Source organism: Phyllostomus discolor, chromosome 8 (genome assembly GCF_004126475.2).
Source record: "Phyllostomus discolor isolate MPI-MPIP mPhyDis1 chromosome 8, mPhyDis1.pri.v3, whole genome shotgun sequence".
Lineage (NCBI taxonomy): Eukaryota > Metazoa > Chordata > Mammalia > Chiroptera > Phyllostomidae > Phyllostomus > Phyllostomus discolor.
This window is the reverse complement of record NC_040910.2, coordinates 58,306,365-58,333,941: the sequence shown is the minus strand read 5'-3', so window position 1 is coordinate 58,333,941 and position 27,577 is coordinate 58,306,365. Positions and strand designations below refer to the sequence as shown.

At 53.3% G+C, this 27,577-nt stretch overlaps 1 protein-coding gene across 1 annotated transcript in view; it reads right to left on the bottom strand.

The window, feature by feature from the left end:
* The window catches only part of WNT3A (Wnt family member 3A), a 44,475-nt gene extending 18,982 nt beyond the window's left edge, over window positions 1–25,493 (bottom strand). Inside the window, exons 1-2 of the mRNA XM_028534571.2 lie at window positions 25,259–25,493; window positions 9,817–10,058 (exon numbers count right to left, since the gene is read on the bottom strand). Coding sequence (XP_028390372.1) covers window positions 9,817–10,058; window positions 25,259–25,329 — 313 coding nt within the window. The 5' untranslated portion in view covers window positions 25,330–25,493. The remainder of the gene's footprint in view (window positions 1–9,816; window positions 10,059–25,258) is intronic.
* Window positions 25,494–27,577: the final 2,084 nt, after the last annotated feature.

Below are 27,577 nucleotides of genomic sequence, written 5' to 3'. Positions count from 1 at the left end.
TCTCTGTGCTTAATCTTGTTGTCCTGGCGGGCACATTGTACTCTGATCGGGGGCCCTGTGGGGTGTCCTAGGGTTTCTCTGGCGCCTTCACCCCCTCCCACTGGGGAGAGTTAATGATATACGAAGGTGCCCCTACCACAGAGCACTGAAACACTTTCTGATTAGGGGTCAGAGGTCACAACCTAGATTGGGAATGCTGATCCTCTCAAGGGCCTCCTCTTGGGGCCCTTCCTGAGCCCTGAGCCCAGCTCGTGCCTGCACCCAGCCCTCCCAGGTAGGTGGCAGACCACCTCTTGGAGCTTGGACAGGCAAAGGACTCTGCCAGGGAGGGGACAGGCTGTGCTGTCCCCTTCCTGCTCCTCCCCAGCTCAGCCCCCAAGGAGCAGAGGGGAGATTGGGGGACTGGGCTCACACCTGCTGAGTACTTGATTGATTCCCCCCCATCCCTGTAGACTGCCTAAGGGGCTCAGGGGCCCTGAGGAACTGATTAGCACAGGCTCCTGGCCCTGCTCACACTAAGGGCACAGAGAGCATGAGTGAATGCAGCCTAGCATCGGGGTTGTTGGGGTCATGGGAGGATGCAGCTGGGGCCACCCCCACCAAGGATGACTCGCCCCTCATGGCCCCTTCCACCACTCTCAGGTGAAATGCCCCACTAGTCAGCCCCTCAAAGAGCTGAAGTAGAGGGCCCTCTCACTTGCACCCTAGGCGGGCCATGTGCCAATGTTCTCCCCAGGGGCATGGCCAGCCAGCTCTCCTTCAGAGTGTCTGCTGAGGCTCTGAGCTCAGAGACCTGCCTTCCCTCTCCTGCAGCCTCCCCATCCCTTTGCCTTAGGGTCAAGGGCTGGCCAGCTTCTCCCCTTGTATTGGCCCGCTCTGGGGAAGCCGGCCCTCCAGTGCCCAGAACCTGACCAGGGTGGGGTAGGGGACAGATAAGCAGCAGTCCTGTGCCAGCCTCCATGCACTCAAAAATTCTTCAAATGCTTCTGCCCCATGATGCAAGTTAAAACAGTCTAGCTACCTTCGAAGCAGGAGGGGGGCACTTGTCCCGAGCCAGGGCTCACTTCTGTCGCCCAACCCCACCTTCCCCCACCAGCACATCTTTCAGGTCCAGCCCCAGGCCACGAAGGTGGCAGAGAGAGTGTGTGTGCATGTGTGTACTTCAAGCAGAAGCTGTGACCACACGCTCTTCCCCTGAGGTCCTCACACACACTGCACACGCACCCATACACCCTCACGTATGCTGTGCACATGCACACACAAGGCTGGGCCCTCCCCTTACCTGGCCCGGTGGTGTTAAGCTCTGTTCCATGAGGCTGCTCTCGTGGGGCCAGGTAGCCAGTGGGCCTGGCCATGGAGCCTGGGTGACCTCTGACATGATCAGGGGCTGCCCTGGCCCTAATTCAGCCAGACTGATTGCAGCCAAGGCCTCCAAAAGGGCCTCTAGGAGCTGGCCTCTCTCTGGGGCACCTGGCTAGCTCCTCCCCCCATTTCTTAGCCCTAACAGGCTAAGGGAGCCCATTGGGTGGGTGAAGGAGAGCTGGGCTTCCTCTGTCCCATTTAGAGCAAGTGGTGAGGGGCAGAGGGCTGAGGCAATTGTCATCTAGCAGAAAAGGGTAGAGGTAGGATATGTGAGGAGGAGGAATGGAGACTGGATAAGGGGAGCCTGCAGATCAAGGGACAGAGACAGGTGCTCAGATGTGGGGAGAATGACAAGGGGGGAGTGGACATGGAGCAGTGTAATGTGGTAGGAGCAGGTGTGAGGGTGTGGACGCAGCGGCAGTAGATGTGGGGGAAGTGGATATGAGGACCTGGATGTGAGGGAGTAGATGTGGGAGAGGTGAAGTGGGGAGAGTCAACATGGGACAGTGGACATGGGGATCAGGCATGGGAGAAGTTTTGTGGGGGCATGGAAGTAGGGAGGGTAAACCGTGGAAGGACTGGATGTGGGGGTTACTGGGGGCCAGACACTGAGGCTGCAGGAGTGTCCCTGTGACCTGTTGGTGCCTAGACTTCCCAGGAGAGGCTTTTGAGGAAGTTTCGAGGTGCAGAAGAGGAGGGCAGCTGCCCAGACCCTCGCACCTGCAGACACTGCCTTCCCCTGGAGAGCCCCTGTTAAACTCCATGTTGGGCTTACTTTCCTCACTTGTAACCATAGCTCTGGCTCATCTGTTGGGTGTTAGGATTCAATTTTCTGCCTGGTGTAAAACACTGAGCACTCAGCCAGAAAGCTCTGTGTGCATGTTCTAAAGGAAGAGAGAAAACTCTGAGAGCCAGCTCAGGGCCACCTCCCTGTGAGGTCTATCCACACAGGGATATCTGGGCCCACACTTTGCCTTTCAGTCACCCACTCATAGCCTCCTTACTAAGCACTCTCTACGTGCCAGTGCACACATTGAAAGAGCCCCTTGCATCTGCTGTGCACCTGCTGGGCGTACAGTGGGGCACATGAGACTCTGGTCCCAGAGAGGGATGGTGTTAGTGGGACACAGATGAACCTGGGAAATGCAGAGTAGCTCCAGGGGCTGGGAGCCACTGCCCAGGTGGGACCTGTGGACCGAGAAATGAAGAACAGGGAGCTAGACAGGATGAGGACTTTGATCATGGGGGCACAAAGGTTGCCCTTGTTTCAAACTGAGGGGCACAGTGAGGCAGGGTACGGGGGAGAGCAGTTCTCGGCAGGCAGGTAAGGTCTGTCACAGTGTCATCTGAAGCAAGCAGGGAGCAGAATGAGCTCCAAGAAAAGGCATGATGCTGTGATGCCCATGAAACACAGAAAGGGCTGGGTGGGGCATGGGGCCAACAGACCTTAGGGCTTCACCAGCCTTGCTGACTGAGGTGTTTATGGGTCTGAATGCAGCTGGAGGATTGCAGTTTGGAGCTGAGAATGACGGGAACCAATGTACCAATGTGTGAAGAAAGGGCAGAGCCTGAAGCCAGTGAGGGTGATGTTGTGCCCTAAGGGAACGATGGCTTACCCTAGGGGCCTCCAGGTGGGCACGCATATCCCTGTGGTGCATGGAAATGAGCCAGGGCCTTAGATGGCATGGGTGGATGAGGCACCTCCCTTGGGCTCCTGCCTCCCCTTCCAGGGCTGCCCTCTCCCACTCTGTCCAGGAGGAGACTCCTGGTCTTCCTGACATGTGTCCAGCCTGGCATTGGCTATGAAACTGGGGTCACAAAACCCTGTGCAAATCAGGCGTTTCCAGCTTCTTATTTTTCACAGGATGAAAGGGAATCCAACTGAGCCAGGAGCTGACAGATTTTTAAACTTTTATCAAAAGACAACAGATTTCTATGTGCTTTCTGGCATATATAACTCAAAAAAATGCAAGAAATCAAAAGATCCATTTCATGTACATATACTTTCCATATGACCTATTCATGTGAACTGGCATCTCACACTGAGATCTGTAAAGCCAAGCATTATACCCAGTAGGGAAAGACTGAAACCTCTTCTTCACAGAGCAGGATGAAATTAGAGTGCTCACTCTGCCTACTACTGCTCAACATTGTTCTGGAACCTCCAGCCAGGACAATTGAGCAAGAAAAGGAAATAGAGAACATCCAGATTGGAAAAAAGAAGGAAAACAGTCTTTATCAGCAAATACATGAAAACCCTAAGGCATGCACAAAAAGTATCAGAACTGATGACCTTCAGCAAGGTTACAGAGTATAAAAAACAATATTAAAAATCAACTGTGTTTTCTTTACCTGAGCAATAAATAATCTAAACATGAGATTAAGAAAACAATTCCACCCTGGCTGGTGTGGCTCAGTGGATTGAGCACCAGCCTGCTAACAAAGGGTCACAGGTTGTATTCCCAGTCAGGGCACATCCTTGGGCCTTCGGGCCAGGTTTCCAGTGGGGGGGCACATGAAAGGCAACCACACATGCTGTTTCTCTCCCTCTCTTTCTCCTCCCCTTCCCCTCTATCTAAAAATAAATTAATAAATAAATCATTAAAAAAGAGAAAAAGAAAAAACAATTCAACCTGCCACAGCATTGAAAAGAATAAAATACCTAAAGACAAATTAACAAAAGAAGTGCAAGACAATGTACACCGAAGGCAAAAACATCGTTGAAAGAAATTAAAGACCTAAGTAAATGAAAAGACATCTATGTTTGTGGACCAGGGGACAATACTGGTCCCCTGGTCCCACAACCAGGGGTTGCTCCTTAAAATCCAAGCTTTTTGCAGACTGATGAACTGACCCTAAAATTCACACAGGAAGTAAAGGGCCCAAACAGCCAAAACAAGCCTGGAAAAGCAGAACAAAGTTGGGGAACTCACACTTCCCAATGTTGAACTTAGTGCAGGTAATCAGGATGCATGCATCAGTGGGATAGACAGATGGACCAACAGAATAGAACAGAGCCCAGAAATAAACCCACATTTCCCTCTCCAGCTTCCAGGTGGGGTCCAGCCCCATCTGAGACAACCTTCCTCCACAACTGTATGGCAGCTTCTCCAGGGAGGATAGGCTTTTGCCTTCTTCCCCAAATCCTGCTGTTTCCTTTTGGGGCACTGGGAACCCTAGGAGTCCCCATCTGCGCTCTGGCACCAGGAACCCAGATGGCACTGGGACTGTGTCTGGGGCACCTTGGTAAAGGTCTGGGGCACATGGTGCAAGTGGTAAATATGCCTCTTGGCCCCACAACACCATTGAGCAAGGCACAGCATGGGTTCCACATAGGCAGCAACTGCACCACAGGCATGCTCGTTCACACATGCACACACATGCTCATGCACATGCACACACCACAATGATGCTCGCACACCCGAACACATGTGCACATGTGTGTGCACCATATACACAGACATGCCACACATGCATGCGCACAAGCTAAGCAAATACATGCATGCACACACCACACATGCTATGCACACATGGCTGAACATGGGCACACGTGTACTCACAGTCATTCACACCCACACCCACACAAATGCTTGCAAATGTGCATCACACTCACACATGCGCAGACACACGTGAACATACACATGCATGCACACACTTATACACACATGTCTTCACGTGCCTGATGTGCCACACTGCCCTGTGGATCTAACTCCTATGCACAGCAGTGGCCATCCCCACAGGGAGCTACTGTGTAATTACCCCTTACAGTAGCTCTGTGAAGTCAGCTGAGTAGAATTATTTTCCCATTTTGTGACAGGGATGCTGATGCTCCAGGAATTGAACAGACTTGCTGATCAAGGTCACGTGATGTGACCCCCTCACTCACAGCTCCAGAGAACATGGGCTCCCTTGGGGTGTGGTCGTGACCACCTGACATTGGGGATCCTGGGTGCTTGGGCAAACACTTTCAGGCCCCTCCAGCCCTTTATGCAGCATTCAGCTACACGCTTAGGACCCCTCCTCAGTGGGCCCCTGCTGCCTGCTGCGTGCACAATAGTCCCAGGACCTGGTGCATCTTCCTCCCAGATGTCTCTTATGTTTTCCCTTCCTCTGCTTTCTGAGGGTGCTGCACCAGTGCACATTCCATCCTTCATGCTCATCTCTCAAGGTGACTTTGACATGCCACCAAGGGTTGGGGTTTTTGTCTCCTACCCCAGAATCTGGATTGGCCTTTGAAACTGTGTCAACCAATAAATGTAACAATTTGAGGCCCCTGAAACGAGGTCTCAAAAGGTGATATGAAGTGACATCAGTGAAATAGAAGAGTAGGAAGTGCCAAGGGCCTGTCCATCCACAGAAACATGGAAAAAATAAGCAAAAACTGTCATAATCAACATTGTTATAACTTTTGAAAGGAGCCCAAGGTTTTCAGCAACCAAGCAAATTCTGAGTCAAGGTGACTTTGTCAAGGTAGGAGAGCTTCATGCTGTTCTTACTTGGCCATGGCCCACTAGGCTCCATGGCACAGTGAAGTCTTGAGATGGCAATCTTTGTTGTTTCCATGTGGGTACAGCAAAGGAGTATATGGAGTATAGTGGACATTTTCCCTGAGTATTTTGTCTGTTTTGACATGTCTGGGGTTTCCTGAAGGACTGGACTCTCTCAGTGGAGGATATTCCATGAAAATATTAAAATCAAATGAACCAGCCACTTTTACCTGGGGAAAAAGATTATAGTTGACTGCCTGGGAGGAAAAGCTGGGGAAAGAACTACTTTGGCAAATAAAGGCTTTGAAAAGCTCCTGTGCATCCTGAGAGAGCTAAAGCCACATGCATATCAAATGCAGGGTGCTTGCTCAGGAAGTATCTTAAGTTTTCATCTCCAGCTCATTTCCAGGCTCAGTGGCAGGTAGCAAAACTAAGGCAAATTGTGAGCAGACTAGCTAACAGAGAACGAGCACACAGCACACAGCTGATCTGCAAACACGAGAAGAGTATTTTTTGCTTTTTTTTTTTTCCAGGATATTAGGGAAATTTCTACCAAACCATTATTAGCTGACTACAAAGTAAAGAAACAGATACTTCAGAGACCACACATGACAAAGAATACAGTAGTTATAAATAGTTTTTAAAAATCACCAAACAAAAAAGCAAGTAGAACTCACAGCAAATACAACAAACCCTGAGGAGGAGCAAGAATCTGGTTTCCAAAGTTACCCACATTATAATTATTCCAAAAGTACAGATTTCACCAAAAGTCATGAGGCATGCAAAGAAAAAAAGTCTAGCTAAAATGGAGAAAATTTCCAGAAAAACACAAACTACTAAAACTAATTCAAGAAGAAATAGAAAATCTGAATAGATCTATAACAAGTCAAGAGGTTGAATCAGTAATTTAATACTTCTCAATGAAGAAAAGCTTATAGAATTATACCTAACACTTAAAATAGATCACACAGATCATTCTTAAACGCTTCCAAAAAAAGGAAGAAAAAGAAAAAAAAGAGGAAGGAAGAATTCCAAACACATCCTATGAAGTGATATCAAAACCAAACTACTGACGCAATATCCCTTACAAATATTGATGTTGAAATCCGCAACAAAATCCTTACAACAAACCAAAATATCCAGCAGATTAAAAGGATTGTACATCATGATCAAAGAGCATTTATCCTAAGAATGTAATAGTGGTTCAATGTAGAAACATCAACCGGTACTAACACACCACATTAATAGAATGAAGATGACACATAAACATTTGAATTGAAAAGAAAAAGATTTTTATATAATCCAACGTCTTTTCATGATAAAAACACTCAACATACTAGGAATAGATAGGAATTTCCTCTACCCAATAATGGGCATAAACAACAAACCCACAGCTCACCTCATACTCAATAATTAATGACTTATAGTTTTCCTCCTATGATAAAGGGCATAAATAACAAACCCAGAGCTAACAACATACTCAAAGTTGAATGACTGAAAGTCTCTCCCTGAGATGAGGAAGAAGACAAGGGTGAACAATCTCGCTACTCTTGATCCAACAGAGTACTGGAAGGTCTAGCCAGAGCAATTAGGCAGGAAAAGAAATACTGTAAAAGGTATGTAAATTGGAAAGGAAGTATTAAAATTATTTCTATTCACAGATGACATGATCTCATATACAGAAAATCCTAAAGACTCCACAAAAATTACCAGAGCTAATGAACAAGTTAAGAAAAGTTGTAGGATACAAGATCAAAACTCAAAAATTGGTGCTAGTTCTATATATTAGCAAGAACAATTTGAAACAGAAATTAAAAAAAACAATTCCATTTACAATAGCATCAAATAAAGTAATATACTTAGGAATGCATTAACCAAGGATGTACAAGACTTGTTCACTGACAACTACAAAACATTGATGAAAGAAATTAAGGAAGTCCTAAATAAATGGAACATACCCCACATTTAAAAATTGGAAGACTTAATATTGTTAAGATGGCATACTCCCCAAAGTAATCTACAGATTCAATGAAATCCCATCAAAATCTCAATAGCCATTTTTTGCAGAAATGGAAAAGCTAATTTTAAGATTCATATGGAACAGAAGGGACCCCAAATAACCAGAATAATCCTGTAAAAGAAAAACAAAGTTGGAGACTTATACTTTCCAACTTTAAAACACACTACGAAGCTATAGCAATCAAAATCATGTGCCACTGGCAGAAGGATAGACATATAGATCAGTAGAATGGAATTGAGAGTACAGAAATAAATCCCTACAACCTACTGCCAATTGATTTTTTGACAAGAGGCTAAGACCATTCAATGAGGAAAAAAGTCTGTTCAACAGATGGTGCTGGAATAGCTACATTTTCACATAAAAAAGAATGAGGTTGGACCCCAACTTCATATCATATAAAAAAATTAACAACATAAATCAAAGATTAAATGTAAGAAATAAAACTATGAAGCTGTTAGAGGAAAACATAGGTGTAAATCTTTGTAACCTTAGATTAAGCAATGTTTACTTTAATATGACATTTAAATAAATAAATTAGACTTTACCAAAATTTAAAAAATTTTGTGCATCAAAGGATACTGTCACAAAAATGAAAATACAACCTACAAATGGGAAAAATAGTTGCAAGTTGCATATCTGAGGAATGTTTAGTGTCCAGAATTTATGAAAAATTCTAAGAACTCAGAACAAGAACCACAAACAACCAAATTAAAACTGGGCAAAGAACTCAAAACAGATATTTCTTTAAAGAAGACATACAGATGTCTAATAATCTTGTAAAAGATGCTCAGTATCATTAGTCTTCAGGGAATTGCAAATAAAAATCACAATGAGATGCCATTTTGTATCCACTGAGATGACTAAAGTGAAAAAAAGGCAGAGAATAACAAGTGTTGTCAGGGATGTGGAAAAAAGGAATGCTTATGCCTTGCTGGTGGGAATATAAAATGGTGCAGTTGCTGTGGAAGACAGTTTGGTGGGTCCTCAAAAACTTAAACATAGAATTATCTTGAGAACAAACAATTCTACTCATCCACTGTAAAGGCTTTGAAAACAAGTACTCGAAGATAGTTGTACACAATTGTTCATAGCAGCACTATTCACAATGGCCAAAGGTGGAAATAACCCAAATATCCATCAATGATGAATAGATAGTAAAATGTGATATATCCATATAGTGGAATATTATTCAGCCATAAAAGGAATGAAGTCTTGTGACATGCTACAGTGTGGATGAATCTTGAAGACATTCTGCTAAGTGAAAGGAGTCTTTTTCTCTCTCTCCACCTCCCTCACTTCCCACTTGCCCGTGGGGCCCACCTACCACGTGGTAAGGGAGCCCAGGTCACATGCAGAGGTCACCTGTGGCTGTTCCTACTGACAGCAGCATCGACTGCCAGATGTGTGAGAGAACAGGGATGGCTGAGGGGCATAGACCATCCCTGCCTGTGTGTGCTGCACTCTGATTTGTTGGATGTACAACACATCATTATTGTTAAACCATCATGTTTTGAGAAAATTTGCTGTTCACCAAAAGTTAACCAACATGCAGCCCTCCTCTTCTTCCTCTTCTTCCCAAAATAACTGCTGGCTCCAGGATACTGGGCAGCTTCCCCCATGTGCCTCTTGCCCCCAATCCTCTCCCTTACTGTTTTTAAAAAAGTTCTCTCTAAGACTTGCCTGAAGCATCCTCTTGGAGCCGTACAATTGCCTTGGGAAGAGAAGCTGAGAACCTGCATGATCCTGTGTCCCTCCAGAGCTCCAGGAGCCCCTCAGAGCCAGGGACTATGGTCAGGGACCACACCAGATGCAGCCATCATGAGGTCTGCTCTCCTGTTGGAGGTGCTGCTCCCATGCCCAGCGCCAAGTGAGACACCAGGGCAGAGCAGAGCAGCTGGCTTGGGCCAGCCACATTCACAGGCTGCCACTTCCATTTGGAAGGCCTACCTTTGTCCAGCACAGGGCCAAAGATGGCCAGGCTATTGTTGATGGTGGTGCAATTCCACCGACGGCCTCGGAACTGGTGCTGGCACTCTTCGATGCTGATCCTGACACCCTCTGCCACGCTGGGCATGATCTCCACGTAGTTCCGGCAGAAGCGCAGCTGTTTAGGTACTAGGCCCGGGATACTGGCACAGAGGATGGGCTGCGTGCCCAGGGACGAATACTGGGGCCCAACAGCTAGGGACCTGGGGAGAAGGACAAGGATAACTAGTGAGTGGGATAGCTGCCTTGGAGGGAGCACAGGGGCCTTTTCCTTTGTGCACTCCATGGTGAGACATGCTTGCACTCCAGAGGTGGCCTGTCCCTACACTGTACTGGAGATTTGACACAAAACCTTAAGATGTGGGAAGTGAATCAAGAAAGATGGAGGCTCGTTGCCCCAAGGAGGCGCTGCTGGTCCAGGGCAGGAGCGGTGGTAAGATGGGCACAGCAGTGGCAGAATCACACACCCTCTGTGCCAGCCCAACAGAAATAAAAACATGTGTCCCAAGGAAGATGTGCTCAAGAATACTCCCAGGGCTGTGATCGTGAGCACAAACCTAGGAGCTGCTGCATGTGCAGCACGGGCACGTGAATAACAGACAGAGCTTCTGCAGAGAGAAGCTCTGTGAGACAGAGGAGCCAATGCGGCAGAGAGGCCTGATGCAGGTGCCTGAGCTCCACCTCTCTGAGACAGAAGCTGCCCACGCCATGGGTGGGGACAGAAACCAGGGCGGTGGTTAGGCACACAGTAGGATGGGCCTGAGAGGGGCAGAGAGAATGTTTCTCTGGCTGCAGAATGGTCCCCACTACCCCACAGGTACCTGAATTTAAACTAAGTAAAATGACATCGAAAGAGAGAAAACTTGGTTTCTCAGCTGTACCAGCCACATGCGGCTCAAAGCTACCATGGTGGAGGGTTAGATATGGAGCATTTCTGTTCCTGCAGAGAGTTACACTAGACCACAGTGACAGACTGCTCTGTTTGATGGGGAGTTGATTACACATGTGTTTGTGTGTCAGAACTGATTGAACTATGTCCATTTTACTGTAGTAATTGCACCTTGGTTTCAAAAACCACTAGGTCCTCTTGGCAGGAGGAGGGAGAGAGAGCTTCTCTAGTCTGGCACGTGATGCATAGTCCTTCCTCTGTGGAGGTGAGGTGTCTCCCTCCACAGTGGTTGGTGGTACTTGCAGGCAGAGCTCGGCATCTCTTCATCTCAGGGTGGATGGTATAATCTTTTCCATCAACTGCTAATATCACAGAGGGTCTGCAGGGCCTCTGGGAAGGGGCTGCAGAGACCTTCAGGCTCACAGAAGAGGCCCCAGATCCAGGAGGCCCCCTGTGTGGATGGTTCTAGGGGACCAGCATCCAAGGCTTCTGAATGCATTGTTGCCAGGGATCTGCTGACTCTTTGCTCACTCAGGCCATGGGCTGTGCACACACTGTCCTCTTTCTCCTGAGGGAGCCCCCTCCTTCCTCTGGATTTCGGGGTATAGGGTGTCCCAGTCCCAGACCCTGGACCCTCGCCTATCTGGAAGCTTGCTAGCTGAGCTGCAGGTGGGAGGAGAATGAGGACATGGGAGCTTCACTGATGCCTCTGCCAGAACTACTAGAGGTTCTTACTCAGCACCTCCTCTCCTCTGAGGGTGGAGCACTCTGAGAAGAAGGGATGAAAGCTTCTGTGTCTCTCAGCAACCGCATATTCCCATGATGATACTGACATTTGGTAAGTTCTACTCTAAGTCTAACTTAGTTCTATCTAGCTTCCATGAGAGACATTAGAGAAACAAACCTGCTCTCTGGAAGCACAAAGCAGATCCTACCATCTTTCTCACTCAAGCCAGCTCATTGTGAGGCATGAGGCCCGTGCCTTCCAGCCCCTGAGCACCCATGCCTTCCATAGCTCACCATTTCCTCATTGCACAGCCCTGCTAGGATCTGGATTTCCCTGCCACCACTCACTCCTCTCACAGCCTGAGGCTCTGTACTTCTGCCACCTCAGCCTCCCTCCTACAAGGGCTCTTGTCTCACTCATCCCAGCTGCTGCATGGAGAACTTTCTCTGCTTGCAGAGCCCTGCTTCTTGGCCCTCGGCAGGCAACACATATACAGTTCCGCCTTATTAGTTAGCCAGCTGGAGAGTGGGTGACTTCTCCCTGGAAGTCTCGAGTGTAGGGTCTCCCACATGTGATGTCCTCTCACCCCATGCCCTCCTGTCCAACCCCCTCAACAGCCTGTGTGTTTCCCCTATTCCTGGGCACCCTCCTGCCCTCCAGACCCTGCACATCTCTCGGGGTCAAACCCGTCTCTTTCAGAATGTCCACTCATTTTGCAGCCAGATGCCCTACCAAAGCCAGGCTTCCTTCCCATGGGTGCCTCGCCTTCTGAAGGGAGACCTGGTGCTTCCAGACCAGACTCTTAGCCTCTTGGGTCCCTCGCACGTCCCCACTCTGATATGCCAGAGTGCTCCCTGTCCTGTCTGTTACCTGCTTGATGTGTTGATGAGCCACAAATTGCCATGACCTCATGCCAGACACCACAGGCCTCACCTTACCCCCATCTCAGTCTGTGTCTCTGTTGTGGCGTGCAGTGGGTTGGCAGGGAGGGGCAGGCTCATTCGTTGACTCCTTGTGGAGCCCTGTTAGTGCTGAGCCAGGCTTCACTCTCCCAGGTTTCTCTCGAGACTCCTTCATAGTCTCAGGACCCCAAAGTTTCCAGAAAGGCTAGCCATCTGCTCTTACCCAACTGTTTGGTCTTTCCCCTCTGGGAAGCTTCCCATAACCTGCACCTGGCTCTCTTGCACCTTGCCCTATAAGCATGGCTCTGAGTGGGGCCCATGTGGGCTGCCTCCACCATCTCTCAGGGACCCTGTGGCAACCTAGTGCTTGCCTTCTTGGTGGACAACATGGGGTCAAGTGGACAGATGTCAGGATGAGCAGAGAAGTTGGGCCTGGCCTGGTGCTCTGGCACAGGGCATGGGTAGGACAGGGGAGGCAGTGGGGCAGGGGGCAGAGAAAGTGCGTAGCTAGCCTGCATGCCCCCATCACTCTTGGCCACTTGGGTGTGGAGAGCCATGAGGAGTAAAGCCCAGACCCTGATCCTGCTTGCCATACCCCCTTCCTGTCCAGTCCGCTCCAGCCCATTTTTGCGCCACCCACCCACCAGATGGTCTTGTCCTGGCTCCAGAAACTGCACAGCCTGTGTGGGCGCTGTGTGAAGATGGCTCTGCCTGCCCCAGGCCAAAGTCAGCACCTGTTTCCAAACCTTCATGCCCCACTCCTGACGAGGAGCAGGTGCTGGGGGCTCCACACGGACGTCTCCAGACCAAAATCCTTGTAATGGCATATCCATTAGGCTGCATGCCCATCCCACTGGACCCGCAGCACCAGCGGAGGGTGCACCCTTGCCAGTGAGTGGGGAGACGCAGGTGCTGAGGCCCGGGAACCCTTCACTGGCTGGGTGTCCAGCGGGAGCAGTTGGGGAGGAGCCCTGTGGCTCAGGCTCCTCTAGTAGCTCCAGGGGTGACTCCCGCAGGGGCCCATCTCTCACCAGGAGGAAAATTCACACAGCTTTTGAACATGTTTTCTGACTTAGAGACTCAGACAGACAGAGAAGAGGACCCTATCTCTCTCTCTTTGCCAGTCTCAAGGTGCTGGCCCCATGCCAGATGTGAGGCCAGGATGCATTGTGGGTGGGGCTACAGGAGGGTGGAGGTGCCCACCCTAGAGCCCCACAGCCCCACAGAGAACCAAGTGCCTGCACCACCCTGGCCTTCCCCACCACCCTTCCTGCCTTCAAGTCAGGGCTAGGGCAGGAAGAGTGGGCCCACCCTGCTTCCTTCATACCCCATGCCACTACTCTGGGAGATGCAGAGAGGGTCTCTCTGGTTCACAGCCTCTCCCCAGCTCATTCCTGTAGATGCTGAGTCAGCTCCCACCTGCCTCCTCCTGGCTCTCCTCTGGGCAGGCCCTGGCTCGTCACCTTCCCAAGTGAGGCCAAGGTGCCAGTGGCTGCCAGCCCAGATGCTGCTCCAGCTGCTCCAGCCTCCACCAGCCCTAGCTGGATCCCTCTCCTACCCCATTATTTCTTGATTTGCTTCCAGAAAGGCTTCTCTGTCCCAGAGCCAGGTGGCCAAGGGGACCTGGGCAATGCAGACCCTTCCTGAGAAAGGCTGAAAGTCAGGGGCGGGGGGGTTCCCTTCTTACAGGGGCAGGGCCATGTTGAGCAGGAGAGGGGCAGGGAAGGGCCAAGGGGTCTAACTGGGCCACCAAATGTTGGTTGGGTCTTAAAGGACAAATTGAGTCATTTAAAAAATCATATAAGCCCTGGCTGGATGGTTCAGTGGATTGAGTGCCAGCCTTCAAACCAAAGGGTCACCAGTTCAATTCCCACTCAGGGCACATGCCTGGATTGTGGGCCAGGTCCCCAGTAGGGGGCATGTGAGAAACAACCACATATTGATGTTTCTTTCCCTCTCTTTCTCCCTCCCTTCCCCTTTCTCTAAAAATAAATAAGCAAAATATTTAAAAATAAATAAATTAATAAAGAATCATATAAAATTTCAAACATGTTCACTAATCTTATGTGGTGATCATTTTGCAACATGTACACGCATTTTATCAAATCATCATGTTGTACAATGTCACGCACGTATCAATGCATCTCAATAAAGCTGGGAAAGCATCCATACTGCACACACCCAGGACCCAGATCTCTAACTAAGGAGAAGGTAGACATGGTGTTCCTGCTGTGTGTTCAATCAGTACTTGGAAACCATGGTCTGTGGGTCCCTCCAGCTACACCCTTCCAGGAAGAAGTGGGGAACTCTGGGCTGGGGCTGGATGGGAACAGCCTCCATCTGCAGTAGTGGCTGTAAGGGGCTCAGTCTCCCAGGACCACCATGTACTGGCCTCTCTGAAGGTCTCCTAAGGACTAGAGGCAGCACCAAGTGGGACAGGAGCAGGGAAAGGATGCCCATGGAGACACTGGTGAAGCTGGCTGTGTGTGGCTGGTGGCACCGTGCAGGAGGGCTCTCTCCTCTGAACAAATGTGCTTGCAGTGCAAGATGTGAGTGTGAAGGGTAGTGGGTGCAGCATGGAATGGGAGGATGGAACTCATTGTGAACCAAGAGGAGGAGACACAGTTGTGAGGAAGCAGCAGACTGACATGCAGTTGCAGCTGCAGCACAGGGCTTTGATTCAGGAACGAGTGTGTCTTCTTGTTGGGCCGATGCCAGGGTGGAGAGCACCAGGGCATGTTGTGATCTCTGCCCCACCGTCATCTGAGATGAAAGTAGCTGCTTTCTCCTGGTGACACTGGCTCAGAAATTGCCTGCACTTCGGCAGTTTGCCTCCACATTGGTAACTGAAGACGAGCCCAACCTCAGCCAGCAGTGGGCAAAAATACAGGTGTCATCCATCCCCTCTGCCCCACGGGCATCTGCAGGCAGCTGCGTGCTGTGGGGGAGCAGCTCGTGGCTCCCCCTACCTCACTGCCCAGCAAGCCCAGACCCTGACACACCCCTGAGTCCCCACCCTGCTGCCCAGACCTCAACAGGCTGCAGACCAACTTGCTTCATCGCCAGAACCTATGGTGCATGGCGTGATGTCAATCAGGGCCCCACTTGCACAGTTCTGGCAGCACAAACTCCACCTGGGGGTAAAATCTGAGTCCCAAGGAGCTGTTGTGGCTCTGTGAGGGACTTTCTGGCCACCTCTGGGGACCAGAAAGTGCCCCCCAGGAGGTAAGAATGACTAGGTGGACAGCAGCAAGTATGTGGGGCTGGTGCCCTCACCATAAGGACCTGATTTGCCAGCTAGGTGAGGCTAGGAGCACTTTGATTTTGTCCTCATGAGATCTGGAGCAAGAAACCCAGACAAGCCCCCCAGCCTTCACTGGCAGAGAATGAACTAATGAATAGGTGATGCCTGAGGCACGAGCCTGGTCACTTGTCACTCACCGCAGGCTATTGTGCTCCTGGCAGCTGCCTCTGCTCACAGGCCCAAAGGGACAGACCCTCATGGGCTACTGGGCCTTCCATGTGCAGTCCGAGGGTCCGTGCCAGTGCTGCCTTTGCCAGGCAGTTGCCAAGATCTTTAGCTAGCTCCCTCTGCCAGCTTGCATCCCTAGGTCCATCACTCCCCACAATTCCCAACCGCCACCCCCCCCCAGAGGCTTGTTATTTCTTCCTTCTTAAGCTCTGGCACCGCTGAGGCCTCTGCCTGCAGTTAGCCACTGATAAACCCCTTACCTGGCCCACCTGCCCTTCACCATCACCTGTGTGACCTTGGGCTCAGTTCTGCCCACTCTGTGACTTTCTTCAACCTGCACAAACTGCAGAGGCAGTGTCCAGGACCCTCCCAACTGGGAGGCCGTGGCTCAGAGGAAGACACCAGCCAGCAGACAGCTGCCTTCTCACTGTGTCCTCATGCAGCAGATAGAACGAGCTCCGGTCTCTCCTTGTTCTCATAAGGACACTGACCTGACTGTGGGGGTTCCACCTCCTAACACTTCGCACTGTAGGTCAGAGCTTCAAAGCGGGAATTTGGAGGACACAGACAAGCAGTACATGACAATGAGTAAGATGCACATCAAATCAGTAAACAAACCCCACCAGCCACCACTAAACCTGCACATCTCATTTCCATCATGGAAGCGTTGTCAGGGGGTCAGCTGAGGCAGCCCCTGCCTGTGCCCAGACTGGTGGACTCTGCCTGCAGCCAGGGCACCCTCTGTGCTTCGGCTTCTCTAGCTGACACACCAGGCGTCTGGGTGAGAGTGAGGTCCTGCTGGGGTAGTCCCTGACCTGCCAGCGTGTGCACCAGAGGACCTGCCAGAAACTTGAGTTCCTCAAACCTGCTGGGTCAGAAACACAGCCTGGGAAAGGGTTTCTGGTTCTGGGTCACTGAGGGTGTGTCCGGCTCTCAGTCCTGGGGCTGCGAAGCCTCCCTGCTGGTGAAGAGACCCTGAAGCCTCTTCAAGTCCACACTCTTGGACTGCCACGGCAGCCAGGGTTCCCCTCTGGTTTCTGCTTCCAAACCCCAAGACTTCTGGAGACATCCAATGCTACCATTGAGACAGTGGGTTCAGTTTGACCCAGGAGGATATGTCTGATCTAGGTCAGGAGTGGTGCCAGACATGGATCTCTATGGCCCCATCCACTTCCCTGGCACAGCCATGTGCCTCCCTCTAGCCCAGTGGTCCTGGAACCAGAGGTGAACAGGTCACTGGGGCCGGGCCCACATGTCCCCTCAGAGACACCTACAAGAGGAGGAGGCGTCAGTGGTGACTGTTCCAGAAGCCACGTGGTGGGAAGGATGATGTCTGGCCACAGGGCAGCTTGCTCTCCAGCCTGAGGGGACAAACTGGAGTCTCCATCCAGCATTAATAAGAGGGGTTCTCAGGAGGGGCCTCAGTGTGAAACTAGCCTCATTGACCTTGGAGCCCGGGCTGAGCTCTTGCCTGGAGTCTACGTGGCAGGTTAGTCCTCCAGTCTCCCCTGGGGTCCAGATGGGGATGAGGCCTGGCTCAGGAGCCACTCACAGGAGAAATGGCTGAGTTCATGTGAGCATGGTAGTAGCATCTGAAATCCCTTACTCCTCTTTTAACCCAGATCACAGCAAGGGCCTGGCCCTGCCTCAGGGATACAATGCATTCCCCCTTCTTCATGGTCATTGCCACTAAAGGACATTCCAGCTGACACCACTTGGGGGCTGCCAGCCCTGCCCTGATGCCCCCTGGGATTGTGATCCTGGGGGCCTGGAAACCACAGGAGCATGAGGGCTCTGCCCACCCAAGGAGAGGTTGAGAGGCTGCTTGCCCTCGCCTCACACACTTTCTCCATCCGTCCCGGTCATGTGACTCACCTGTGAGGAGGCCTGCATTTCCCTCCCTCTGCCAACCTGGAGGTGCAGGATGGCACTCCAGGAGTACCCACACCCCCGCAGAGAGGTTATAACTTTTAACTGCCCAGCTGGACACCATACCCCCAAGTCCCACAGGCCTCTCAAAATCAGAGGGTCCCACACTGAATGCACCCCCAGACTGGGCTCTGAGCCTTTACCCTGGATCTCAGCTCAAAAGAGACCCTCCCTGCAGAGGGGCCAACAATCAGACAGAGCACACCCATGCCACAGGCCTGAGTCACTGCTGGCATCATCACTGAGAAAGTCCCCGAGATTCAGAAAACACTTAACAGACAAGGTAAGCCCTACAATGCAGAACACTAACAGTTCTGCGTAGTATTTTTAACCATGAGTAAAAGGACAAGAACCCACAGTATTAAGTCTATGAGATGACAGACTTTTTTCCAAGGTGAGGAGTCACTTTCAGCCCAGAACACACCACATGCAAAGTGGCCCGTAGGCTTGGTTCCAGCAGCGTCAGGGCCACATGGACCGCACCTGCTACTAGCCCTGGTGGTTTCCTTCCTCCTCCTTTGCTCACCGCTATTGAGGATGATGTTGCTGAGGGGCTGGGCGCCTTGCCAGACTATTTTGCTTAGAGTAGAGGTGGCGCTGATGTGACATGCATGGGAACAGGCCACTGGAATCCAGTCTGGCTAATGGCCTTCACCATGTAGATTTTACTGTAACTTTGTGGTGGTGCCAGAGGACAGAAGAGGCTCTGGGCAGAGCACGGATTTCCAATTAGAGGGGCTGGCCCTGTGCACCCTCCAGGTAGGTCTGGATCAGGGTCAGGATCTTGGTTTTTTTGAATCCTGGCCATGAGGATTTTGAGGGGTCTGTGGGCAGGGGCTCGGCTGGGCATAGAAGGCAGGATGTGGGCACCAGCTCTGCCATTATTCTCAGGTTTAATTGATTTTGCCTTTCTTCTTTTGGGTCTCAGTTTCCCCCTCTCTCTCAGGAGGCAGGGGCCACATTCTATCTGAGGCTCCCAGAGCAAGGTGAGAAGTGGGAAGGTAGGTCCTTTGTGCCTTTGTGGCCCTGGGCACATTCCACCCCATGTTATCAGGCCACTTCTCCCAGGAAGCTCTCTATTCCCCAGTCCTGTTGTCTGCCTTCTCATCCTGCCAAAGCTGGCCACCACTTCCCACACATCCTACCACATCTGTGCCATGAGGTGCCTTTCCCAGAGGGCAAAGCTGGGTCTTCTCTTGTCCTTTGAGGGCACAGAGCTCTGTCCAGGCCCTGGTGGAGTGAGGAGGTCCTGGGGCCTCTGCTGCCCACCCTGCAGGGTCTCTGGCTTGGGGGTCCTGGTTTGTGCAGGGGGTGTCCCCCGTGAAGATGCATGAGGCCTCCAAAGCACTTGTCCTGGTCGGAATCACTATCTGCTAAGATCAGAGCCTCTCCACGGGAGGAATGAGGTTCCTGTCCTGTGATCTGAAGCCCTAAGTGAGGGCTGCTCCCCCTGAGGGTTGATGGCTACCCAGCTTAATGGGTGGACTCTGCTTCTTTGGGAGGAGCTGTCCAAGAGCCACAAGGAACCAGGGCTCCCCCATTGGGGCAGACCTGCCCCAGTAACCTCCAGGTTGTGCCCACCGAGAGTACCTCAGGAAAGGCAGCATGCTTCCCCTCTTTCTTCTACTTGGAAGACCCCTCCCCAGGAGCATGAGTCTTCTTCATGGGGAGGGTCAATGGGAAAGGGGTCCCAGGACCCCTTTCCCTGCCCAGTGTATGACCCTGCCTATAGCCCTCCCAGCACCCCCAGCCCACCGGGCCAGCAGGCATTACTGACACATACTTTGAGCAAGTCTCAGCAGGTGGGCAGAAGCTCGCGTGCCCGCGGCCAAGCATTTGCCCGCTTCCCTGGGCGGCAGCGGCACGTTTTGTCTGGGAAGGAATGTGGAAGCGCCAAAGCGTGAAACACCTCCAGGGTGTCACCTGTGGAGGCTTGGAGGGAGACCGAGGCAGCACTCCCTGATGAGTCATGGGCACCCGGCCCAAGAGCAGGGAACTCAGAGGGGGGCTGTGGGAACATTCAACTATGTCCTCATGTTCCCCAGCTCAGGTCACCCCATACAGCTTCTGTTTTTTATAGGAAAGATTCCATTGGTTCATTCACTCATTTATTTGTTCATTCAACAAAATCTTACCAGAATTTTCAGAAGGAAAATGGCCAAAAAAGGAGGAAGAAAGAGTCCCATCATAGGGTTCCACACCGGGTGATGCAGGGACATTCCTGTGCCAGTTCTACAAAGGGAGGGACAGGGTGAACTGGGAGGGACAGAGTGAACAGGCTGCTGGGCCGGGCCTGTTTCCCCACAACCTGTGACTGGTCAGGTCCTTGTCCAACCCAGCATGGGTACACCAGGCAGGGTTGTCCCTGCTGTTTGTGCCAAGGCATCTCTGCAAGGCCCGCCCAGTACAGTGCACGTCTGACACCAGCCGCTGAGCAAACACGCTACCCAAGTGGCGGATTGCACCTGGTAGAGTTTAGGGACATTACCAGGAGGACTGTCAGTGGCAGTGGTGGAGCTCAGATGTCCAGGAACCCACACTGCAGCAGGCTGTCCCTTTCCACACCTGCAGGGCAGCCCACCACCTCCCCAAGCACCAGGACTGGTATTGCTCTCAGACCCAGGAGCTCTCCTACTCTAAGCCAAAATCCACTTCCTGCAGCCTCTGACCCCCACCTCTCACACCCAGCACAGGACTGTGGGCTCCTGACACTTCGCAACCCTCCAACCACACTTCACATGGGCACATACAAGGCCTCACATTTGGTTCAAAAAATCCAAACGCAGTGCTGGGTGGAGAAGCAAAAGGGCAGCGGTCCACTGGGCTGCCTGCCACAGGGAGCTTTGGGCTCAAGGCACACATAGGTAGGTGCTTTTCAAACTTACTAGAGAACGACTTGCACTTGGAGTCTTTTAGAATCTTCTCACCCACTATAAAATACCCAAACCTGCAGCAGTGCAGGCACTGCTGGGATATCCCCATGCACATACTTTCAATTTCTGTTCTTATTTCTTCATAGATGACTTGCGGACCACATTCTACATATAACTGACACCTGCTTGGATAGGCAGCACACCCAGGCCCTGCTCTACTGTCCTGGGCCACACCTGTGAGACAGAACCCATTGCCTTCCATCCTGCAGGCTGGAGACTTGCCCTGGGCCCACTGTGAAGAGTGTGATTTGAGTGATTCCCAGCCCCCCTGAGACTGTTCCTCCCAGATGTAGGCATCCTGTTCTCCTGCCACAAAGCATTCTAGCAGGTTTATGCAAATAAAACAAAAAATCACTCCATAAAAAGTGATAATGAGACCAGTAAAATGGAGGGCAGCCCACCCTGAGAAAAGCTGCTACACCCAGACCCCAGATAGAGGCCTGGATGTTTGGGTGGCTAAGTCAGAAGGATGGATGTGAGGGTGAGTGAACCGCACGGGCTTGTGAAGGATTGAGATGAGGAAGATCTGACTTGGCAGTTGTGTGAACCAGTGTTCTGACCGTATAGATTTTACCTGTGGCCATTTCTGACATTGCCCCTCAGTAAAAGGATGTCTGTTGGTGGTTCTGTGGGGAAATGCTCTTTCCAGGATCCCAAGACCCTACACTACTTGGGAGTCAGCTGGCATCTGGATTTTTCTAGTTTTATAGTCTAGCTACCACCATCGCCAGCTTCAGGGGTGCAGAGAGAGAGAGACAGAGAAACAGAGAGACAGAGAGAGGGGAAGGGAGAGAGAGAGAGAGAGAGAGAGAGAGAGAGAGAGAGAGACCAACAGCCAGTGAGACCCAGAAAGTAACAGAGAGACAAGGACAGAGATGTGCTAGCTACTGCCATCATCAGCCTCACGGTGGCATGGGCGGGGGGGGGGGGGAGAGGGAGAGGGAGAGAGAGGGAGAGAGTGACAGAGACAGAGACACAGAGAGAGAGACACACACACACACACAGGGCAGAGGAAAAGGGAAGAATTGGAGAGAGGCAGGGGGCAGGGCTGCCTGGGCAGGCACACGGGGTACAGTTCACAGAGGCAGGGTAAGCTCAGGAAGTCTTGTCCACTTGGGCCCTGCCTGTCTGAGAAGCCTCAGAGATTTGCTCAGCCCTCCTCCTGATCTTCTTTCCCCTCCTCCTGCTCCTGCTACTGCTCCTCGATCATGCTCTGAGGTTGAGGATCCTGGGTGGCACTTCTAGAACTCTCCTTCACCTGCTCCTTAACTCAACACACACCTTCACCCTACGAACAGTGGGCCCCCCTGAGGGAAGTCTATATCCCACTCCCAGACTGAGAAGATCCTGTGTACCAGGAGCTTGTGGGGCCAGCAGGAGGGAGGTCCATCACAGAGGAGGTTCTGGGGTGTGGGGGCAGGTAATGGCCTTCCTTCAGAGCCAGAAGGAGAAAGAGGGCTGGACACACACTCTTAGCTGGTGTCTGCATGCCTAGGAGTGTGAATGGGCAGGGTCTGGTGAGGAGGGTGGGGAGGCCAGGGAGAAGGGGAAGCAGGGAACACATCTCAGGCCTCTGAGCTGGCGCAGCAGTGGGAGAAGTCCGGTTTCAGTCTCACACTGCCCTGCTCAGCTGGTTGGGGCAACACCTGACCCAGGGCATGGCCTCTGTGCTGGGGAGCCTGGGGTCCAGCAGGGACTGGTGAGGGGCAAAGCAGCAGGAAGGGGTTCTCTACAGGCAAAGGGAGATAGGCTCTCTATGTGGGTACAGCCAGTGTAGTAACCCTGGGCAGTGGGTGTGGGATTGGCTCAGAGGGCAAGGATGGAGGCTGAAGAGGGCCCTGGGGCCCTGGCCATGCTACTGGGGGTGGGGAGTGGGGGATTTACAAAATCCCAGCACCCAGACAGGGGAAGTGGCAGGAAGGTGCCCAAAGCACAACAGGGAACACCATGCCCACTGGGGCTGCTCTCCGCAGGGTCCATGCCCCCTGGACTCTGGTGCCAGTCCTGTGTACCAGGGGCCTTCCACCTCACTGATTCTACAGGCAAGCAGCCCGGTGAAGGGGTACTGGCCACAGGGTCAGGTGCCATGGCTGTGTCCCTTCTCCAGGCCTCCACCTCTACCTCTCACACACGAACACATGCTCCTAGAGGTCTCTGCCACTCTTAAGGTCCTGGTCTGAGGGCTGTTTTGCTTTACCACACTTTGAGATGGTCCTGAGGGGCCTGTAGCCCTTCAAATTCCTCCAGTAGCACCAACTCCTCCTCTCCCTCCACCCTCCCACCAAGAGCCACACCAACTTCAAAAGCCTAATTACTCCTGATTTGGGCTGTTTCCTGGTGGCTTCTCAGGTGAGAAAGTCCCCATCCCTTTCACTTTTATATGTGAGCTGCAGGGGTGGGGTGAAAAGGGATGGGACAGTGGTTTCCTTTTGGGGAGGGAGGTTCAAACTGAACAGCCAATTAGGAAGGCTGGGTGTGAAGGTGAGAAATTATAAAGGAAGGGTCCCTCAGGCCCCCTTGGCAGGGGAGGGTGGGCAGGAGAAGGGAGGTGCCACCTGTGGGAGCTCCAGCAGATAGTGAAGACAGAGGCTGTTCCTGCTGTGAACCCCCATCTTTCCATGGGTCTTCCTCTGTTCTGCCTGTGTGCCCTGTGGACACAGTGTCCCTCCTGTGTCCAGCTGGCCTGGGGGCAGAAAGAACACAGGAGGGGGAATCCGTGGGCCCCCAGGAGCCCTGAGGTTTCGTCCACCAGACACACTTCTTTTCAGGGAATGGAGAATCACTGAGTGTGCAGGCAAAGTGGGGTTTCATGCCACCCCTACCTTCTGGGGCCACAGGTTGCCCTAGGCTTTTGTTTGGGCAGGTGCCAAGTGGTAGCTTCTAATGAGAGGACCCCTCCTTCAACTGGAGAAGGCGGGTCAGGGTCCGTTCTGACGGAACACATATAGCCCAAGTGAAAAGGGTGACACACGTGTATTGTGGGGGGCAAGGCCAGGGTCCCCCGAGGCCAACAGGACAAAGCTCTCACTGCCTGGGGCAGCCAGGAGGCTGGTGACACGGCTCTTCTTTATGGGAGGAGCGCGGGGGCGAAGGCGCTTCCTCCTGCACCCAGGAATGCGGCGGCGGTTCTAATTAGAAGCCAGCGAGGGAGCTGGCGGCCGCGGGGCCCTCTGGACGCGCTCCCCGGCTCCCCCGTGGCTGGCGTAGTGAGCATCAGGGTCCCCGAATCATAGGCATGCCCGCGGCAGCCCGCGCTGGGAAAGCGACTGGGCCTGCAGGTGCCACTCGGGTGCAGGGCGCGCGGGGGTCCCTGAAGCGCAGCCCCGCCGTTACGGGGCCTCTTCCAGGCCCCCAGACTCGCCCCAGCCATCCTCCCGCCCCGCCTCGCCCCGCCCCGCCTGGCTGCTCCTGGACCCTAGTCCCACCCTGGGCGCCCCCGCTCTTGAACCATTTCGAAGAGAAAAATTATTATCGGATTAGATGTACTTGGGCTCGTTGGGTCTCCCCCTCCCCCCCGGCGTAATTATTATAATTCCACCAAGCCGTCGGAGAGGGCTCCTGGGAGTGTGGGTGCAGAGTGCGCAAGTGTGTGGGGAAGCTTCTCTCCAACTCTGGGTCCTCTCCAGCTGTGCGCCCAGCCCCTTGGCTCCCGCTTCTCCCCTAGGGAGGCCTGGGGTGACCGTGGCCTGTGGAGGAGCTGCCTAATCGGGTGCCACAAGGGAGAGTAACCCTGACCCTCCTCCCCCAATATGTACAGTCGACCTTCGGGATCCCTCCCTCAGTTTGTCTGCGCTTCCATTGCCAGATTTAGGAGGGTCTTACAGGAATGCGCCTTGTCTGGGGCAGAGGAGAAAGCGCCCCAAACTTCTCAGGGGTGGGTTCCCCGGCCTCTCACTCAGGAAACCTCAGACTCGATGCGCTCTCCCTCCGTACCTCTCGGCAGTTCCTCACTGCCATCGAGGTCCGGGCAGAGGGTTCGCAGAGAGGGCCCCTCGGGGACACCCTCGCCGGGACAGCGGCGGAGGCTCGGAGGGCCTGGCGCTGGCCCCACAGTGCCCGCCGCTCCCGGCCGGTCCCCACGGCTGTCTTTACGTAACTGTGCTGCCCCGAGCTGTTCGGTCTTGTCTCAACGACTTTCTTTTAAGGTGTGTGTGTGTGTGTGTGTGTGTGTGTGTGTGTGTAAAGCACGGTCCTTAAGGAAAATCTGGCGAATCTCTGTTTCCCCGCTCACCCTCCGGGCTTCCCTCGGACTCAAGCTGCCTAGACGTTCGTGACATCTGCGTGGACCCTCTTCCAGCCTCTCCCCAGCCCACTGTTCGTCCCGTCTGGCGCCGGGGCCCCTCCGGGTTGGGGGATCAATGTCCCCGGAAGCTCTGCCACCCGCATCCCAGCCGCGGCCTGAACCAGTTGAAGGTGGCGGCCAAGGGAACAACCAGCCCCCGGCCCGCGGAGTCGCAGGGGTAGGGCGTGGGCTCCAGGCCACCGCGGTCCCTGCCCGAGGGGACGGCAGCTAAAGACGCACTGCGGCGAACGCGAGGAAGGCTCACTCACCACCAGATCGGATAGCTGCCCAGCGCCTGCTTCAGGCAGTGGAGGAATAAGAAGTACACGAGCGGGGCCATGGCCAGGCGGGAGAGCGCGGGCACCGGGCGGGCCGGAGCCCTGGGAGCTGGCGAGTGGCGGCGCTGGGCCCTTCTGGGGCCTCGGGGTGCGCGGGGAGCGCGGGTGTTCGCGGGTGTGCGGGCTCCGGGTGTGCGGGCTCCGAGGGCGGCGCTGCGCCAGGTGGGCCGGCGGCCGGGCGGCGGGCCCGGGCCCGAGGCGGCGCGGGACGGCGGGGGCGGGGCAGCGCCGCAGGGGGCGCCCGCCCGAGCCCTGGCCGGGGCGGGGCAGGGAGGGCCAAGCCGGGGGCGGGCGGGGCCCTAGGAGCTGGCTTGACAGAAGTGCCGGCCCCTCCCGAGGCCGCAAGATGCGCGGGGTGCGCTGGATGCGCAGAATGTTCGAGGTTTGCTGTCAGATGGAGGGACCACATCTGCGGACCCGGAGCCTGGACGGCTTGGTCAGCAGTAATCCTCTCCGAACTCCCGGGCCGCACCTGGAGTTTGGAGCCCCGAGCGCCCTGTGAGCACCGTGGGACGCACTGTCCTGCTTTCGCTCCTGCTTCTTCTGTGTCGCGCGCTCTGCCCTCAGGGTAACTAGGCTGCCGCAGCTTTCCATCCATCTCCTTGCCAGGAGCTAGGGCAGTGGGTCAGTTTGTCTGAGCCGGCTCCTCCAGCCGCGCCTTGCCGGTCCACTGGGATCCGGGGTACCAGAGCAGCTCGGCAGAAAGAAATCAGAGGGGTTGGAGACCACCTGCGGTGGGGACAGCTGCTGGGCGAGCTCCCAGGGTGCAGCCACGTATCTGAAAGTTAAGACTGGGAAACATGTAGTGACGCCGTCACTGTCTTTCCACATCCAACAGGGGAAGAATGCTGAAACCCCTGGTATTTCGAGCCCCTTCCCTCCAGCTCAGGGACCTTAGTTCTGGGACCTCTTACCACCCGGTCTGCCAGGGCTGCCAGGTTTTTTGTTTGTTTGTTTTTTGTTTTTGTTTTGTTTTGTTTTCTTTAACCCAGAAAGGATTTCTGACAACTGAGGTAAGCTTTATGGTTCAGCTGAAGGGGAAAGGAAGACCAGGAAGGGAACGTGACTTACACAAGGTCTCCAGGAGCGGCTCTCTAGCTTTCCAGCTTTCAGTCCACAATGAAGCTGTCTGCAAATTCATCTGCAGCCCAGGGAGACAGAGAGGCTTTTACTTGGGGAGGGGAGACATCCCCAGTTTTCTCTGGCACACATGACAATAACAGGCGAGAGACCCTCACCCATGGGAGACTGGTCAGTCTCAATTACGCTGTGAGGAGAACAGAGCAGGAAATCCTGTTGCCATTGGAGGACTTGGGGCAGAGGAGCAGAACTGCAGCTAGAAATCCTAAGTTGAGGCTCTCTCATGATGTCTCTTTTCTTGGAGCCACTGCTCCCCACCATCTGTGAGCTGTGTGGCACTGCACAGTGTGGTCTGCAGAGTGTAGGGCCCCACCGTGAGGCCCCAGCACAGGGGGTAGCTTGGTGTTCCTCTGGATTCAGCGCTCATTGAAGACTCAGAGGCAGCACTCCATAGCATGCTGCCCCATTTGCAAAGGGGGCCTGGGGGCTTGTGGATGCGAGCCCCAGGGTCACCTGGTGACTTGTACTAGGAACCCTTTCTCCTGTGGAGCAGAGCCGTTGTATTTCAAGGAAAGTTCTCTTCCCTTCACAGGCCTTGGGATCGAGTTATGTCTACGCATGCCCAGCCCTCCACCCCTCCTCTGAGTCACAGCACACCCCCCACCCCTAGAGGGAAGGAGGGATGAATTCTGCGATGAGGTGGGTGGGCAGCAGGGAGCTAGATTGTCCTCCTTTGGACTTCCCCTCTCTCTCTCAGAGAAAACTCCACCCAATTATGGAATTACTGGGGATCTGGGTTGTGGGAGCGGGGTGGGGGCCATGCCGCAGCTCCCACCCCTGCCTTCCCAACTGATTGGCCTGTCTGGATTAGAGCTTCGATGGGGAACCCCCCCACCCCCAGGCTACTGGATCTAAACACACGGGGGTGGCTGTCCTGCTGGGATGGGCGCAGGTGGGTCTTGTCTCTTCAGCTCTGCCTCCAGCCCTCACCTGCTAGGTCCCTCTCAGCTGGCTCCCTTGGCTGCTCCCTTCTCCTGCTTGGTCTTTGTTCTCTGCCAGGCTAGGTGGTAGGGAGGGAAGAGAGAATGGAAGGTGAGCCCTGTCATGCCCAGGTGAAGGCTCCCTGTTCTAGAGAGTTCCCTGAAGACCTGCAACCAAGGAGCTGCAGCC